Source organism: Nothobranchius furzeri, chromosome 9 (assembly GCF_043380555.1).
Source record: "Nothobranchius furzeri strain GRZ-AD chromosome 9, NfurGRZ-RIMD1, whole genome shotgun sequence".
Taxonomy (NCBI): Eukaryota; Metazoa; Chordata; class Actinopteri; order Cyprinodontiformes; family Nothobranchiidae; genus Nothobranchius; species Nothobranchius furzeri.
In genome coordinates, this window is record NC_091749.1 from 2820994 (window position 1) to 2839935 (window position 18942).

At 46.0% G+C, this 18942-nt stretch overlaps 1 protein-coding gene across 1 annotated transcript in view; it reads left to right on the forward strand.

The window, feature by feature from the left end:
• LOC139071712 (ice nucleation protein-like) overlaps positions 1-18233 on the forward strand; it is a 162393-nt gene extending 144160 nt beyond the window's left edge. Inside the window, exon 2 of the mRNA XM_070554609.1 lies at positions 939-18233. Within this exon, the coding sequence (XP_070410710.1) occupies positions 8703-9713 (1011 nt within the window). The 5' untranslated portion in view covers positions 939-8702 and the 3' untranslated portion in view covers positions 9714-18233. The remainder of the gene's footprint in view (positions 1-938) is intronic.
• Positions 18234-18942: the final 709 nt, after the last annotated feature.

Sequence of the window (18942 nt, forward strand, 5' to 3'; positions counted from 1 at the left end):
GAGGGTGAGTAAAAAAGATGGCTGCTTTCCAAAACTGTGTCAGAATGTTGCCAAATAAAGCCTCCTGGTTTTCAACCTTTGCTAAATGTAGATGACAGCAACTAGAACCCCCCTAAGAATGACCCATCATGAGGTCAGTAACAGCCTATTGGGTTGGTTTTTCATGTCTAGTTCATCTCGAAATGACGATTTACACAGACAACCTACTTATGCTGAGGGTTTTCTGGGTTTGGTGGAGGGGCAGCTGGTTTCTCATCTACCTGAAATGTAATTGATCTGTTAATCGCTGGGATTGGTCACAGAATGAGGACACCTGCTCCCCCCATCTGGGTCTTTGTCAAAAACAAGCAAGTTTAGGTAAAAATCCAGAAATGTCATTCCCAAAAACGTGTTTTATGACATTTGATGTCGGAATGGTTTTCTTTGAGGAAGATTTCCTGGTTGGCATCCAAACGTAGGAGAAATGAAACAAAAACAGGACAAGGAAAACCTCTGCGGTTATGTTTGAAAGCACGTTTGTATCATGTTACAGTGGTATAAAACACAATTCATCATGGATAATTGAACTTCCACTAAATATCACACTATGTCACTTATTTTCAGTGGTGAATTGCCGAGTTCGGCTGTAAAGCACTCGGGATTTTGGGATATACTGGAGAAAAAAAAAAGAAAATAGGATTTTCCATTCTCTCGGAGTGGTCAGTTTATGCACCCTTGGAAAATTTTGGTTCTACAGGGATTTCGCCAGTTCTCTGCTCCAGCCGCAGCAGCGTGAGAATAGACTGCTGTGAGGACTACACACAGCCGTCTCACTGAGAGACAGCAGGATGAAATTTCAGAGTCAGTCTCCAAAAGCAACGCTGCTCATAGCCGCCTTTGTTTACTACATTAAGGTGCACTCCACAAACTTCTCTGTGCATCTTTTGTGCCGTCCACAGGCTTGGAGATCTCCACGTTCCATAGAAGGCTCTGTGAACAAAACCTAGATGTGCACTACTGGGTTGACGCTACCAAGACCAGGCTGGGCTGAGAACCCTCAGATCAGCTGAGCAGCAGGTCTGTGCACACAGGCAGCATGGAGTGAGAGAACAGAGTTGTGTTCAGAATCAACCTTTTTAATAAACTGGAGAAACAACGGTGGAGGGAAAATTGTTCAAACAAAATAACGGAAGTTGTCCAAAAACTTTAGAAGCCTGTGTGCTAACCGTGAACAGCATTTTAGGGAATTTGTGTTGAAGAGCTATTAATGCAGATGGGACTTTACTGTCCCAGGCATATTTCAGTTCGGATGTTTTTCTGCATAACATCCGACTCAACCAGGTCTGTAAAACTGGCATTGCCTCGCTTTCTTTACAAGCACTTCCTCATCCACCTGCTTCAGCAGCCACTGCATTCGTCCACAGAAACAGGGATTTTGTGCTGGGGTAAACCACGCTATGAAACTGTGTATTTCTGGTCGCACAGACTGTAACTCATTTACAGACAGATTATCTGCAGTAGTCAGATTATTTTTTCTTCCGCAAAACACAAATTCTCCCTTAACTATTACAGAAAACAGCGACAAGGTCGTCCACCCTTACTAGGACTGTGCTTTTTAAAAACTGTCCATTTGGCAGCATTACAGTTTGCTGGACAACACTATGTTGTTGCTCTGTCTTTCACACCATGGAGGATGTTTTATAAGATTACAGTTAGTCCATTTCTGATTAATATTATTCTTGCTGATCATCTCTAAACCTTAATATTTTGATTGATCAAATTTTAATTCTAGTTAGTGTGGGACAAAAAGTATGTTGCAATTTCCATGCTTATAATTTGTATTGTCATCCAGGGTTTAATAGAGTCTAACCAGGTGTGTGTGTGTGTGTGTGTGTGTGTGCTCCAGCTTAGACATCTCATGGGGCTTAAAGGAGATGTACAGTTGGATGTCATCTGCATAAAGATGGTAGGGGATTATTCTGAAAGGTGCTGAAGAGGAAGCAGATAGAGGAGGAAGAGCAGAGGCACCAGCACAGAACCTTGCGGGACACCATGGGTGAGGGAGGTGGTGGAGTATTGAAACTTGGAGACGGCCACATAGAAGGAGCGCTCAGACAGATAAGAGGAGACTCCATCCCGAGCAGTTCCTGATATGCCTACACAGTCTCTCGGCCTGTCTAGCAGCAGGTGAAGATCGACAGTGTCAAAGGCTGCAGTCAGGTCCAGCAGGACCAGAACAGAACAGTCCCCTGCATCACTGTGAGTCAGAAGGTCATTAGAGACCCTAAGAAGAGCTGTTTCAGTAGAATGAGCTCTACGAAAACCTGACTGGAAGCTTTCATAGATGTTGTGTCGGAAACTGAGGACCCTAGCTCATCTCCAATTTCTCTTCTAGTGACCTCTACGTATAAAAGCTAAAAAAAATTGTCAAAACTCACCATGTCATGTGACCTTGTTTGGCAGTAGCTGTCCTGCAAGAATACATGCATCACGTCTGGTGAACTCCACACCAAGTGCAACATCTGCCTTGGCGCCAAGCAAGCAGGCCTTGCTGTCACATCTCAGACTTCATGCCCTTTCTGCGCACCAGGCTAAAGAGCAAAGGTGACAAATCATTTGCTGCTGTGGCCTCCAGACTGTGGAACTTTCTCCCCTTGAGCCTGAGTTCAGTGGACTCAGTGGTCTCCTTTAAAAAGCAGCTGGAAACTCACTTGTTCAAGCTTTAGCGTGACCTTCGTCACCACCCTCTCTGTATTCTGCTCTTTCTACCTATCTAGCCTTTCCTGGCATCCACTGATTTCCCTCTTTCATATTGATTTCCTCTCGTTCTTTCCTAACTTTTTTAATCACAATTTTTTATTCATTTTAAACATTTTAAAAATAATTTTTAAAATAATTTTTGAATTTAAAATTATGTTTTTGTGAAGCGCCTCCAGATTTTTATCTTAAGTGGCGCTGTACAAAATATTGTTTTCTTTCTTTCTTTCTCTCTTTCTCCTGGCTGAGAGGAAACTGACGGGTTGATTACTTCACAGGCACATCTGAGACAAATTCCTTGGACGACGCACTGGATTTTTTCGCCGCTGATCCCAAGCCGGACTCTGCTCTGGCTGAACACTCTGATATGGAGACTCACAGCTTTGCAGACTCGTCGTATGATGCTCTGAAAGCAGAAGGCAAGCAGGCTCCCAGATGAGACCCGAACCCTGGTCTCCCGCGCTCCTCTTCCATGAAGCTCCTGGCTATTTGAGCACTGCTTCAGAAGCTGCCCTCCATTATTTGGCCTGCCGCTAACCACAAAGGGTTGACTGTTGCCACCCCAATGCCACCTAACTTGGACGACTCAGCAGGCTGGTTCGGTGGCACCCAGGTCCACTGCCCTGATCCGGTTTTTTCTACGGTTCCCAGCAGCTATGGAGTACTGGGATGGCTCCACAACAAAACCTGCAAAGCTGAAGGCTCCCCATCATCAAGGTGGAGGGTTTTTCGGAGCACGGCTACCCTATTGTGGCTCCCTTGGAGCCCAGCGTAGCTTCACTGCTCTGTGCAAAATGTAAGATGGTTGGTCAGTATGCTGCCCCTGCCTCCAAACACAAGCAGCTATTGACATCTCTCATCGGTGCGCTTTTCAGACTGGAGCAGACATTAGCAACCTTGTCCTCATCACTCTTGGGGATTTCCAAGACTAAGGAAGCATGTGACTTGCTTAACGAACTTCAATGCCTCATCTGCAAATCTACCAATGCCATTTTGAATCTATGTGCTGCCACTTTGGTCTGCTCTTCCTGGTTTTCCGACTGGCAGACATTGGCTCAGTGTGCTCTGATTGCTGCATGCTCTGCCTTCCATCTCTGGGCAGCTACAAAAAGATATGTTGGCGGGTTCAATTTTGTGATGCTTTCGAGAGAGCACAGAGGTCTGTGGAGCTCTCTGCCTCTGTCCATAACCTGGTTCGGCCTTGGTCCAGCTGTCAACCTGGAAGCATTCCCAGGGCCTGGGGATAATGCCGCAGCCAGTGGAGACACCACCCGATTGGTCTGGGTACTGCACAAAACCAGCCTTTGGCATTAATCTTGGCACCTACAGATAGCCAGCTCTTGACTCAGTGAGCTAGAGGAGGCCGTCCACTGGCTCCAACCTGGTCCATGCAGTGTCAAGATGTGCGCGGGAAGCTGCCAAAGAAATGACTTCTTGCAGAAAATATGCATCAAAATAAAACATTTACACCTTCTAAAGTGCAACATATTCCTCCTCTGCAGAAGGCTCAGTTGATGCTTTTGTTGTTTCTCCACACATTTCTCACTTCAAGCACATCCACTCCTCCTGAACACTTTTCACAGGTTTGAGTTGCTTACTTGCCATCTGTCACACCGCTATGACCCGGTAATATCATGGATGTTCATCGGCCATGATTCCTCCCCGTTCCTTCCACTTTGTAGTTCAAGCTAACTTGTGAGGCAGCCCATCCCACTGTGCAGCCATTAGGAGCATTCAGGTTCGCTGCTCCAACAGTCTCTTCTCCCAGAGTTTGCCCCTCGTAAGTTGCACTTATGAGGGGCAACTTACGTGCGTCTTACATGCACATTTTCTCCATCAGGGCCCTGCATTAGAAACCATGACTTTCTCCCCATTCAAACCTGTTAACTCGCCCTTTCGTGGTCCATCCCCCTATGATTTGCTCCTAAGTTTTCCTCAGTCCAAGTGACAGCAGCAGGGGCTCTAACTTGGCTTTTTGTCTCGATGCAGGTGTAAGCGCCAGGCACGAGTCTCCTCTCCGAACACGCTCTGTAGGATACATAATTTACCATGGCCACAGACTGAAACTGCACCCCTCACCCCCACCCCAGTTGTCAGGGGTTGTGCATACAAATCTGACCAGGTCAATCCTCCGCACTCGAGTTGGAATTACGAGAACTCCCACCAAAGGACACCATCTCCAGTGTTACTTGAGGGGAGGAGAACTTGGGGTTTTACTCTCATTATTTCATGGTTCCAGAAAAGACGGGTTGGGTCAGAACCAGCCTTGAGTTGTCCCTGTTCAACCACCCAATAGCAGTAAAACACTTCTGTACGCCCACTGTGAAACAGGTCTTGAATTATGTCCATCCAGGTGATTGGTTCACTTCCATAGACCTGAAGGATGCTTACTTCCATGTTCCAGTATTTTCAAAACAAAGAAAGTTCTTATGCTTCTTGTTTAATGGAATCCAGTATTACTAAAACAGGCTTCTATTCGGTACTCCCTCGCCCCACGCATCTTCTCCAAATGCTTGGCTACAGCGCTACAGCCTTTAAGCATGGCTGGCTTGAGGGTTCTGTTTTCTGCAGGCCACGTAGCAGTTCTGTTTGGACAGCTACACCTGAGGTGCATCCAGCACTGGTTTGAACGTCTCAAGGTGGACCCATTACGTCACAAGAGACGCATGTTGTTCCCCTCTCAGTGAATTCAGACCTGAAGCACTGGGGAAACCCCCGGGTCCTACTATTTGGTGTCCACCTTTTATGTGCAACATCATATTATCTGTCATTATGGTGGCATGTCTCATTAAGGTGCTTTGTAAGTAAAGGTTGAGTTGAGTTGAGTTTTTGTAGATAATGTGGTCCTAATGGCCTCATCAAACTGTGATCTCCAGTTTTTGCTGTAGTGGTTTGCAGTCGAGTGTGAAGCAGCTGGCATAAAAATCGGCTCTTCTAAATCCAAGACCATGTCTTGGATTGGCAAAGGGTGGAATGCCTTTTCCAGGTCAGGGACAAGGTCCTGCCTCAAGTGGAGTTTAAATACGTTGTGGTCTTGTTCGCAATTGAGGGGAAGATGGTGCACGAGATTGATAGGTGAATTGGTGCTGCGTCTACAGTAATGCGGGTATTTTACTGGTCTGTCATGGTGAAGACAGAGCTGAGCTAGAAGGCAAAGCTCTTGGTTTACTGGTCGATCTTTGTTCTAACCCTCTTCTATGGTCACAAGCTTGGGAAGTTACCAAAAGAACAAGATTGCGGATACAAGTGATCAAAATTAGTTTTATCCACTGGGTGTCTGGGCTCTCCCTTAGAGATAGGGTAAAAAGCTCGGTCATCCGGGAGGGGTTTGGAGTAAATCCGCTCCTCCTCAACATCGAGAGGAGCCAGTTAAGATTGCTTAGGTACTTAGTTATTGACTACTGCAATTTATGCAGAATGTGTCTGTTGGGCTACGTTCACACTGCAGGCAAAAGTGCATCAATTCCGCTTTTTTCCCCATACCCATGTCTGATGTTGTTATGACAGTCTGAACGGCACAGATCCGACTTTTTTAAATGCAATCCGTGTCACTTGAATATGTGGTACTGATTCCGACACATATCTGATATTTTTGAAAGCAACTGCAGTCTGAACGGTCATGCCACATTAAATCTGTCTCCCACGTCACTGAGTCAGCGGAGGTGAACGTCATGTGTGGTGGATGTTCTTGAGGAAAAGTGCTAACAGATGGGTTCAGGAGTCTGTCTGGACATCCTGTTTTAGGTTTAGGAATTAAAAATACAGGAGAGCATGCTGGAGGTGTTGCTGGAGCGAAGCGTTTTACCGGTCTCCGTGGGGGGGGGGGGTGTCTCCATGAGAGCGGGCGGTTCTCCGTGAATGAATTAATACAGAAACATTTTCAGTGAATAATCCATACCATACCATACCAATTTTATTTATATAGCACATTTAAACACGGCATGAGAGCCGACCAAAGTGCTGAACAAAACACACAATAAAAACAATCAAAAATAAAAACTAAATCCATTAAAATCAAGTAATCCAACCCTAAAAGGAAAGGTAGAAAGGGAATAAGTTAGACAGAATTAAAAGCCAGAGAATAAAAGTGAGTTTTTAAACGAGACTTAAAAAGGGAAAGAGAGGAAGAGAGTCTGATCGGGAGGGGCAAGTGGTTCCAGAGCTTCGGTGTAATCATTTCGGAAGACGGCGCGGAAAAGGAGTTAAATAGTTTACAGTTTTGAAATAGTTTCCAGCCCAAAATGGAAGAATTAACAGGTGTGATACTGATCATGTGGATAAACTGTCAGTAAAGGTTTTCACTTCACAACTCGAGCAGGGTAGCACAACTTCGCCGCTCCTGGTTTCGACTCCACTGAGTGTGTTTCTTCTCTTCCGTGCATGTAGGTGTAATGAGTAAAAAGGGTAAACTTTCATGCACGCCAGAGCTGCAAAGTCAAGGTTACGCCAGCTGGAGGATTCAGAAGCACAAATCAATCTTTTGCTCACTTATTGTTCTTCAGCACAGACATAAACTGCCAAGGTCTCCCACAAAAGCCCTTTCCTCCCTTATCTCAGACTGCTGGATACCTCACTCTGAATAAAAAGTGAACTTTTACAACTCATAAGTTAAATAATCATATGTGATGAATGAACAAGATGTTTAAATGAAATGTTTCAATAATATGTACTCAAATCAATGAATTTGAAATGAATGTTGTTCTTACAATGATCCATTGCAGATCTTATGATCAGTATTTGTTTGATTTAACAAGTTAATCATTATCTACACTCATACACATCTTCATAAGATACAAATCAAGGTTAAGGTTCTCCTCACATAACGTTTAAAGATTATTCACAGAATCTTGTATCTGAAGGAAGGAGTGGAGGGATGTTGGTAAATACCCAGAAACGTGTCAAATTCTGATTTGCCAGGATATGCTATAAATCATATCATTGTGGTTTAATAAAACTAGGATTACTTCCTGAGCGATTCAGTTTCGAGCAGAGTTCCGAATTGGCCAATTTGGGAAAAGCATCCTTGAGACATCTTGTCAGGCGTGCTGGTGAGTGAAACAGAGGTGAGGATCCACACGCGGGTGAAGAAGGAGGCAGGCAGGCAGACAGGAACATTAAAACAGGGATTTTAATCAGGAACACGCAGGACAATGAAACAATGAGTCAACCAGACAAAATGGACTAACAGGGTTTAAATACAGGAGGAGCTGGGACCTTGGGTGATTGGGAGACGAGAGGCAGGTGGGAACAATTAACATGGGCACAGGACTGAACAGAATGGGGAGACAAGACAGGGTGTGACAGTACCCCCCCCCCCCCCTTCAAAGGGCGGATTCCAGACACACACAGGAACACAGAGCAGGGCGGGAGGAGGGGGAAACGGAGGGAGGGCCGAGAGGGACTGAGGGACCAATGGACCGATGGAGAGGAGGCAGGGACCAGTAGAGTCCGGGGGCCTGCGCCTGGGGCAGAGGAGGCGACGATGGGCTCCTGGGGGCCTGCGCCTGGGGCAGAGGAGGCGGCGACGATGGGCTCTTGGGGGCCTGCGTCTGTGGCAGAGGAAGAGGCGACAACGGGCTCTTGGGGGCCTGCGTCTGTGGCAGAGGAGGAAGCGACGACGGGCTCCTGGAGGCCTGCGTCTGTGGCAGAGGAGGAGGCGATGACGGGCTCTTGGGGGCCCGCGCCTGGTGAGGGCAGGACTGGCGGTGACCGGAGGCAGAGACGCCGGAGGACACGTCTTTGACTTCTGGACTGGAGGCGGCGGCGACGTCGTCGGCCTCTGGGCTGGAGGCAGCGTCGACCACTGGGCTGGAGATGGCGTCGACCACGTGACTGGAGACGGCGTCGACCTCCGACTGGAGGGGACGTCGACCTCTAGACTGGAGGGAACTGGACTGGAGGGAACGTCGACCTCTAGACTGGAGGGAACTGGACTGGAGGGAACGTCGACCTCTAGACTGGAGGGAATGTCGACCTCTGGACTGGAGGGAACGTTGACCTCTGAACTGGAGGGGACGTGGACCTCTGGACTGGAGGGGACGTGGACCTCTGGACTGGAGGGGATGTTGACCTCTGGACTGGAGGGGACATCGACCTCTGGACTGGAGGGGATGTCGACCTCTGGACTGGAGGGGACGTTGACCTCTGGACACGAGGGAGCGTCGATCTCTGGACACGAGGGATTATCAACCTCTGGACACGAAGGAGCCTCGACCTCTGGACACGAAGGAACGTCGACCACTGGATATGAAGGAGCGTCAACCTCTGGATACGAAGGAGCGTCGACCTCTGGACTGGAAAGAGCGTCAACCTCTGGACTAGAAAGAACGTCGACCTCTGGACTGAAAAGAGTGTCAACCTCTGGACTGGAAAGGGCGTCGACCTCTGGACTGGAAAGGGCGTCGACCTCTGGACTGGAAAGAGCATCGACCTCTGGACTGGAAAGAGCATCGACCTCTGGACTGGAAAGAGCGTCGACCTCTGGACTGGAGAGAGCGTCGACCTCTGGACTGGAGAGTGCGTTGACCTCTGGACTGGAGAGAGCATCGACTTCTGGACTGGAAAGAGCGTCGACCTCTGGACTGGAAAGAACGTGGACCTTAAGACTGGAAAGGGCGTCGACCACAGGACTGGAAGGGGCGTCGACCACAGGACTGGAAGGGGCATCAACTTCAGCACTGGGGGCGTCGACCTCCATCGACTTCTGGTCCGGGGGCGTCTATTTTTGGTCCGTCGACTTCTGGACCATCGACTTCTGGACTGTCGACTTCTGGACCGTCAACTTCTGGACCATCGACTTCTGGACCGTCGACTTCTGGTCCGGGGGCGTTGGCTTCCGGGACCACCATGGGAACTGGATGTGGTGCACCCACCGGGACCACCGCTGGATGCGGTGCGACCTCCGGGACCACCGCTGGAACTGGATGAGGTGCGACCTCTGGGACCACCACTGGGACCACCACTGGGACAGGAGCTGACTGAACTGGTGGTGCAGGAAACTGGGAGAGCAGGGAGGACAGATTGTCCAGCTGGAGCTCCTGGAGACTGAGGCTCTGATGGAGTTGGGCTAGCTCAACTCGGAGACCGGCAAGCTCTGCTGGGTGGACTGCGGGTTCTATCCTTTGGCCAAGAGATGAGGGAGCTGCAGACTGGACCGGAACCGTCTCCTGGTAATTCGGGGAAGATAGGGTGTCCAGCTGGAACTCCTGGAGGCTGACGAGCTGACGGATCCGGCCAAGCTCCGCCTGGAGGCCGGCGAACTCTGTCAGCTGGGCTGTAGGCGTGGTCCCTCAGCCTGCTGATGATGGAGGCGCTGATTGGACCGGAGACGGGACTGCTGGTCTGACTGGGGACGGGTCCATGCTGGCGCGCCGAGCCGGAGCTGCAGCGAGCTTGCGGCTCCATCCTGGGACTAGGGGTGACGGTGGAGCCCGGCATCCTTCCCAACGCCGTGGGACTGCTCCGGGGGAGCACACAGCCATTCTGGTGCCCACGTAGCAGGAGCGGTCTAGCTGCGTCTCCTGGTCCAACCTCACATCTAGCTCCGGGAGGGCGGAGGGGATCGTCGCAGCTGGGGTTCGGCGACAGCGTCTGCTGTGAGACGAGGCCAGAGGAGGAGAAGCCGGCCGGTGATCTGCGGTTAAAAACTGGAGCAAACACTCCCAAGGAAGAACCTCCCCGCTGGATCCTTTACAGGGTTGGCTCATTCTGTCAGGCGTGCTGGTGAGTGAAACGGAGGTGAGGATCCACACGCGGCTGAAGAAGGAGGCAGGCAGGCAGGTACATTAAAACAGGGATTTTAATCAGGAACACGCTGGACAATGAAACAATGAGCCAACCAGACAAAATGGAATAACAGGGTTTAAATACAGGAGGAGCTGGGACCTTGGGTGATTGGGAGACGAGAGGCAGGTGGGAACAATTAACATGGGCACAGGACTGAAGAGAATGGGGAGACAGGACAGGGTGTGACACATCTCTTTTGACATACAGTCAACCTGTGTGCACCCTGCAAGCTGACACAGCCAAACGGCTCATTAAGAGCCATAATCACTTTGGACGCAGACAAGCATTCCAGCTACTGTTGTGACCTGGAAACATCTCAAGACTGGACGGGTCGTGTCAAAGTCAATCTACTGGCTTCAGGTGCCGTGAAGTCCACCCGACTTCTGACAGTCCGGATCTGCTGGGGGTCTCCATCAGGGTTCGTAGACACAACAGATTACGTCCAATGCTCTTTAATTAATAATCAACTCTCTAGTTTACAGCAAACAACATGATAAACATCTAACTTACATCACACCACCTCACACATCACATTCCATCACCGCATATCCACTCCATCACATCTCATTATTCATATCGTGTCATGTATAATCCTTGGTTTAGAAAAGAATACAATTCCTTTTAAATTATATAATTGACTCTGTGTGAATTAATACGAAGTGTGTTTATGGTCCTTGAACAAGCAAATAACCCTAGACTCTTCTGATTAAACATTTAAAGATCAATCAGATTGATATTTCATATTTACATGGAATCATCACATCCTATTGGTCATAATTAATTTGCAGTCGTCATGCTATAAAGTGTGACCGCTACAAAGGTCTTTTCGGGGCTGTGAAGCATTCACACTGGAGAGTTTGATTGCATTTTAGTCATAGTGTGAACAGCCACACAAAATAATCAGATTTACTCCAAAAATCAGAATTGGGCTTCGAGGCCTGCAGTGTGAACGTAGCGTCAGAGTCGTCACAAGAACAAAGAGAACTGAGTACATCACTCAAGTTCTTAAATCTGAACAATGGTTTCCAGTGACCTATAGAATAGACTGCAAAGTGCTTCTACTAGTTTATAAATCACTCATTGGCATGGGGCCAAAATACCTTCCGGTATATAGGCCCATCAGGGCTATAGTGAAGCTGCTTTTAGCTACTATGTTGAACACAGATGGAATCAGGCTCCTTATGACCTCAAATGTGCTGCAACTCAATAAAGTTTTAATAAAAATTGAAAACTTTAATGTATTCATTAGCCTTTGAATTAATGGTACTTATACAGCACCTTCTGCACTGTAACGACTCACCCTTTAACTTTGTCTTTTTTCTGATTCTTATATCTGAAATTAATTAGTGCATTTGATTTGATCTAAATTTATTTGTGTATTTTAATGTGCTATCACATTGTTTTTAATGTTTATGCTATGGTAACTAATGGTAAGCCCATTGAATTGCCTCTGTGTATGAAATATGCAATACAACAAACGCTGCCTTGCGTTGGTTAGAATGCCTCCTGGATGACTCCCTGGTGAGGTTGTCCGGGCACCTCTAACTGGGAGGAAACTCAGAGGAAGACCAAGGACACTCTGGAGGGTCTATTCCCACGCTACAAACTAGCATCGGCTCCACTCAGCGCAGCCCGCACCAAACTGGCCACATTTATTCCACACTGTCTTAGGAATGCGGACGAGGTTGAGCACGCAGGGTTCTCCGAAGTTAGCATGAAAAGTAGATATCAGTGATGTCATGAGCGCTTGTCCGAGCCCGTGAGCAGGGCAAAAGAGTGCGGAGAATTTTGCCGTGTCTCCATTTTTAAACAAAAACAGCCTGAGCTTTTGTTTAATATGCTTTTGGAAATCTATCTCTGGTATCCTGCTTTGCTGTGTCTGGCAGCATGTGTGTGTGTGTGTGTGTGTGTGTGTGTGTGTGTGTGTGTGCACTCCTCACAGCAGTGAGAGACAGAGAAAAACGGTTTCAGTCAGAGGTTCATTAACTCGTTCATCAACCCAACGGCTGATTCTATCCACCGGTCGGACGCTCCCCCAATGGTATGCATGATTTTGAGCCGGCCAGTCAGTCAGCAGTGGGTGTGTTGGACTAGTTCCGCTCCAGGCAGACCTCCTCAGGAAGATGGCTGAAAAGACGTCTGATTGTGCGTGGGAAAATCCAAGGCTACCTCAATGAGAACTCTCCAAACCCGGTCCAGGTGGAGTGGAGCCGATGCTAGTGTGTAAGTGCCACATGTTTCTCGGCTGGTTAGGGAACGCCTTGGGATCCCCCTGGAGGAGTTGGCCCTAGTGGCTGGGGAGAGGGAATTCTAGGCCTCTGCTTAAGCTACTGCCCCCGCGACCCGACCCCGGACAAGCAGATGAAAGCGGATGGATGGATGGACATGACATGTTGCTAAATTTCTCAAATGAAAGTCCCCTGTTCATTTCTGAAGCAACCATTTATTTTTTATATTAATCAGGATCACTTTAGCTCCGTCTCTGCTTACCAACCCCAGTTTGATGACCCCACAAAACAAGTCAACCAAGAGATTTGCCAACACATCATTTGAAGATTATTCTAGACTGGGTTTGCATATGTTACTATGACACCACTTTAAAACTTCTCTTCTTTTTATCCTTTGTTTTTAAGACAAGATAGTTACCTTTAATTTGGAAAGAATGGATTACAAGTTGTTAGAGACTGGAAAGAGATTTAATTAAGCAGCCAGATTAAACACATAAGCTGGTGGTGGTTATTTTGGTAAGAGAAGAAGGGCGGTTACGTCAGTCCCTCGTCTTGAGTCTTGTGACGGGCAGAATGGCATTTTTATTGGACGGAGTAGCGACAGATAGTCTATTTTATGTTGGTGGCTCAAACGCAGCAGTTTGAATAGCCAAAGCTTTACCCCAAAGGAATTTTGAGTTTATTTGCCATCGGTATAATCATTAGTTTAAGGAAATAGAAATAAATTCATTTTAATAAACTACTTGATTCTGTCTGAATTAATATGAAGTGTGTTTATGGTCCCTGAATAAGTAAAAGAAACTGCAGTCTTCTGATTAAATACTCAAAGATCAATCAGATTGATATTTAATATTTATATGGAATTATCACATCTTATTGATCATTCAATACTTACGTAGCCAATCCTTAACCCTACAAATAGGTTTTAGATCAACCATTTTTTTTACATCGAGAAACTTCCGAATAGCTTATCGAATCAAATCAATCATCAAATCAGAGATACTTTATTAATCCCAGAGGGAAATTAGAGTTTCAGTACACACAATTCAGAGATCAGACATACGTGGGCAAGACACACGACAAGATTTGGTGACTGTGGTCACTCACAACCCTGAGTCGTGCTACCTTAATGGAGATTAGAGGGTAACATGAGGATTGGTTCAGGTGTAGGAAAAAAAGGCACTTCAGAGTTACCCTCCATAGGGAGGGCAGCTTTGCTCTGCAAAAAACACCTCAGACATACATGCAACAGACTTCAGACAACACAACATAAGTGTCCACTAGGTGGGGTGGTGGGTTGGGACTATCCCTACTTCAGTTCCTGCAGCCACGATAAGCAGCGCATGTCACCTCAGTGTGGATAGGGGGAGGAGCATTGAGGGTTGGAGGGTTGCAGTGACCCTGGAACGTTTCAGCGGCCTTCCCGCAGTCCCGCCCAGGCTGGGAAAGGAGGCAGAGTTGAGTTGCCATAGCGACGGCACATTCCACATATCTTCTGAGGGGGGAGTTTTCGTTGGAGCCTTGCAGGCTCAAGGGCACCAGATTCCGATTAGAAATTGTTTTGGGGCCAGATAGAGATAATTTCCTCTCTGTCTTACAGTTTGTTGGTCCTCAACCTCTCAAAATCCCAATAATGGACATTAATCTATCCCTATCCGTGCTGATTCGTCCACTCTCTCCTTGATGGCATCCATCTTTGTGCCAATGAATGAATCTCGGCCAAAGTCGCAAGCTTACGATTCATCTCGACAAGTATGTGAGTCTGTGAATTCAGAGCGCGGTGCAATCCATCTCTGAGCTCCGGGATCAGGCCAATATTCCATATGAACATTATTTGGGACTCAAAATAGCCCTAATATGGGGCCAAATACAATCTGATAATAAAGTTCTATAATGGACAGACTGGTGTACCCTGCCCACTAGACCAGGACTTGAACATTAAGTGAGCCAAGTGCTGATTGGATGTTTTCCCTGTTTATTTGTGGTGTTGCCTGAATCTTGAAACTCTGTGTGCAGTATCCGTCTAACTCAGTAGGCAAGTTATGTATATCTGGCATTTTTCAATGTGTGGATATTCCCACTACAGTAACTTTATATTTGTGCTCCAACATTATTAGTTGTATTCTTTTTGTTCAACAGGGATGTTAGCAGTAGCTTTGGCTGGCATTGTTAGCACTGGTGTAACAAACATTTAAATGTCCACATTGAAACAGGTTGGGACATGCATGGGTGTGGTTTAGTGAGGGATGTTGTCGCAGCTTTGCTCAGACTGAACCGTTTCTCCTTAGCCATTAGAGACTGTCGACAATATTTTAAAAAGGTACATTATAAAGCAATTGATATATATTAATATAAATCATTTTTGCTAACTATGAAAAATGTTAAAAATACATTTTAAGTGCAGTTCTGGCAATTTTATGTCATTACTTTATGACAATACATGTATGTTTTGTTGCCAGATTTGATTTTCTTTTCATTGATTCTCTGCAGCAAATGACTGCTGTTTGTTATTTTCAGACCGCCATGCTGGTGAACTACTGTAACCTCTTTTAGGACAATTTTCTCTGCTTGTCTTTGATGCAACTTCTTGTTTGAATCACATGCTCTGTAGTGTGTAGGTGTGAGAGGAGGGTTTGGTGCTGGAGCATGCCTGAATCTGTGTTTTTGATTGGTTGGAAGAAGGACTACCTGAAAGGCTACGTATGAAAAAAAGAAAGGACACTTTTTATTGAAATTTTTATACATTCTTATTGAACTATTGTCCAGCCCAGTCAGTAAAACAACTCCATCCTCCAGTTCTTATAGATCGTGTTACATACAATTCAAAAACTGAAACTGCTTCTCCAAAGTTTTATTTTGATAGGGTCTTTAACAACTGTGACAATTTGCTAAGGAGAAAAAAAAAGGTGGTTATGATTTACGTCATGATGAACTGATGCTCATTAAGTTCACTATGAATTTTGTTGGATGGGAAACTGATTTGTTTTTGTTTATTTTTCAGGCTGATTGAATTTGCTCTGGAGACGTAATAAATTGTTTCGTGATCACAAAACATTGCATTGGAGTTCAATAATAAAATTCTATTATCTTCTCCAATGTGTTGCCTCTGAAGATTAGTGACTCTGGTGGCCTCTGTCTTACTTATTATAATCCCCGGACCTTTAAATAACATCAGTCGTGTGAGAATTTGTGTGAAAAGTTAAGAGTTTTTCTGAGAGCTGTTTGAAACGGCACATGTTTGAGAACACGCGTGCTCGCCTTTGATGTTTCCTTCAATCTCTGATGGCACAAAGACTAAACTCGAACCTGCATTTCAGTTTTCTCAAGCTGTCTGCTACATTTAAAATGCTAATATAAGACTAAACTGATTAATAATTAAACAATTACGGTCATGAATCAATAACTTCTGCACATATTTTTCATTAGTAAATTGCACAGAGTAAACAAAGAAGCAGTATTACCAATTCAAATGGGGATGGGGGGGGGGGGGGGGGCATTCTAATCGTCCTAACTTTGATGAAAAATAAACATTCGAGACAGTCACTCAAACACGAAGGCCTTGACGACAGTTCTCCAAAGTAGATCATGTTGTTGCTTTTGATACAGTTAGTTGGTTGATTATTCAAGTAAACATGGCTGGAACATTTTTAATGAACTAGTCCAATATGAGAAATTCATGATAAATCTGGTGTGTTGCATCAATGTACAGAACATTTGGACAGATTTGACGCCCATCTGAGCCTCTTTAAAGTTGAAATGATTTCCGTGGCAATCTGTCTCTAGTTTGAGGAACTCAGACATCGCAGTACAAAAGAGGGACTTCCACGGGGAGCTCAGCACAACTGTTAACGTGCTTCCGATTAGAGCAACGGCTGCTTGAATGGCTTTGTCGTGTCTGTCAAAGGCTGCTTTCACCGTGGATGCAAATGTAAAAGGTCTCTCTCTCTGCAGAAAACCACGGTGCCTCTGCAGTTTTTATCCGTTCAAGTCAAAGTGACACCTTCATGGATCATTCTTGTTTCAGGCTCATCTCACACACTCACACACACACACACACACACACACGCACGCACGCATGCACATACACAACGTAGCATCTCCCCTCTCCAAATGCCAGCGTGGTAATAGCCGAGGCCATAGCAGTAAGTGTAAAGCCTGAGAAACAAGGATAAGAGCATAAACAAATCTGTGATAAGAAATATGACATAGCTATCAGCATGCAGAATAAGCCAGGCACTGCGAGCACCGGCACCCAGATTAATGATAAATTACGAGGACCAGGGCTTGTTTATAGCACTCATTTTCCCTGCTGCACCTGCTCATATTCTCTTGGCCTAGAGCAGCCCCTGTCTCTCTTTTTCTATTTTCTCTCTCCATCTCTCATGCCCCCCCTCCCCCTCCCTCACACACACACACACACACACACACACACACACACACACACTTTTGCTTTCTCTTTGAGTAGGTGCTTATTTAAAATGATCCTGCGTTTCTAAAGCGCTCCACCAAAACCGGTGGGACACCCCATGAAAACGTAATCTGTGGGTGTATAATTGATGTCTTCAAGGACAAGGGAGGGGAGGGCAGGCAGCAAAAATATTAGCGGGATAAGAGAAGAGGTAAGTAAAAGAGCAAAGGGAAGAGGGGAGCAACAGGGGTTTACTGTAAGAGGGAGATATGAGAGCCGGGAAGGAGTGAGTTAAAAGGCGAGCGAAGAGTTATCTTGATGCTCAACATGAGCGAAGAAAAGGGAGAGAAAAACGGAAGATAAAGCCAAAACGAGACGAGAGCAATGGGCACACGCAGCGGCCTTTTGGTAGCAGCTTTTGTAATAAAACACCACCCGGCATCAACACAATGCTTAATTTTAATATTAATTACAAATATCTTTCCACATAACAAGGAAATAATTTGACAATCACTTTGGCTCCAAGTACTGTATTAAATGCAAAGTGGGGCTAGGGGCGAGAGTAGTCAATATGGAGAAGTAAGGTCTGCCCCCCTCGCCCCTCACCACCACCACCTCATTACATGAAGTGTGAATGTTAATTCTAGTGGGTTTATTAGTTAGAATCAAGTAGGAAAGGCGAGACAAGGTTCCTTTTATTTTATTGTTCATTACAAGTGGAGCTCTGTTGGTACCTGAGATTTGATCTATTCCTTTAGAGGTGTGTGTGTGTGTGTGAGTGTGTGTGTGTGTGAGGGGATTCGAGGACTGATAAAAGGGCAGTGGACTGGTGACTGGAGGAGATGGCGGTGCAGCGAGTGGCTATTGTTTAATTCATAATTATATATTTATACCCCCCCCCCCCCATCTGCCTTACTGTATAAAGATTTCCAGCAGAGAGCCACCAGAGCAAAGTGTTTACATACCAAGTTAAAAGAATATACTGACAGCGTTAGGCTGTTAATAAGCCCTAATCACTTCACCTAATTTAATCCGGTTGCTATGGTAAACAAATGACACTTGAGGCTGATGGCAGTCAGAGGCAAGAGGGAGAGAAAATAGCTGATGAGCAAAAGCCGCATGCATGTAAGCATTCACACGAACACGCACACACACACACACACACAAACACACACACACGCACATGCACACACACACACACACACACACACACACACACACACGCACATGCACACACACACACACACACACACACACACACACACACACACACGCACACACTGCTCTGACACCTGCTGTCCTCTGTGCACCAAAAACAAATGTATTTTTATATATTTGTTTGCGTTTTGCTCAAGAAGCAGGAGGAGACATTTAACCCACTTGTGTGTGTGAGCTGAGTGAGTGTTGCATGTGTGTGTGTTGGTCAGAAACAGCTGCCTGTGCACCCAACAATGCTGCTCTCATCAGAAAGCAGAAAACTGAGTGGGAATTGGGTTAATTGTATGGAATGACTGATGTGGGTGGAGACTAAGTTACATTTTAAACACAAAAACTCTCACATGCGTGCGCACGTGCACGCCTGCATACATACTTGCTCACGCATGCACTCGCACAAGGTGAGGTGAGTGTTTACGTCACCTTTCACCAAACTCTTTCCAGTGGTGACACGCCACCAATCAGGTGCTCAAAAGATTGTAATATTAAATAAATAAATCAGTGGAAAGACACACTACAAACAAATGAAATTATATATATATATATATATATATATATATATATATGTAT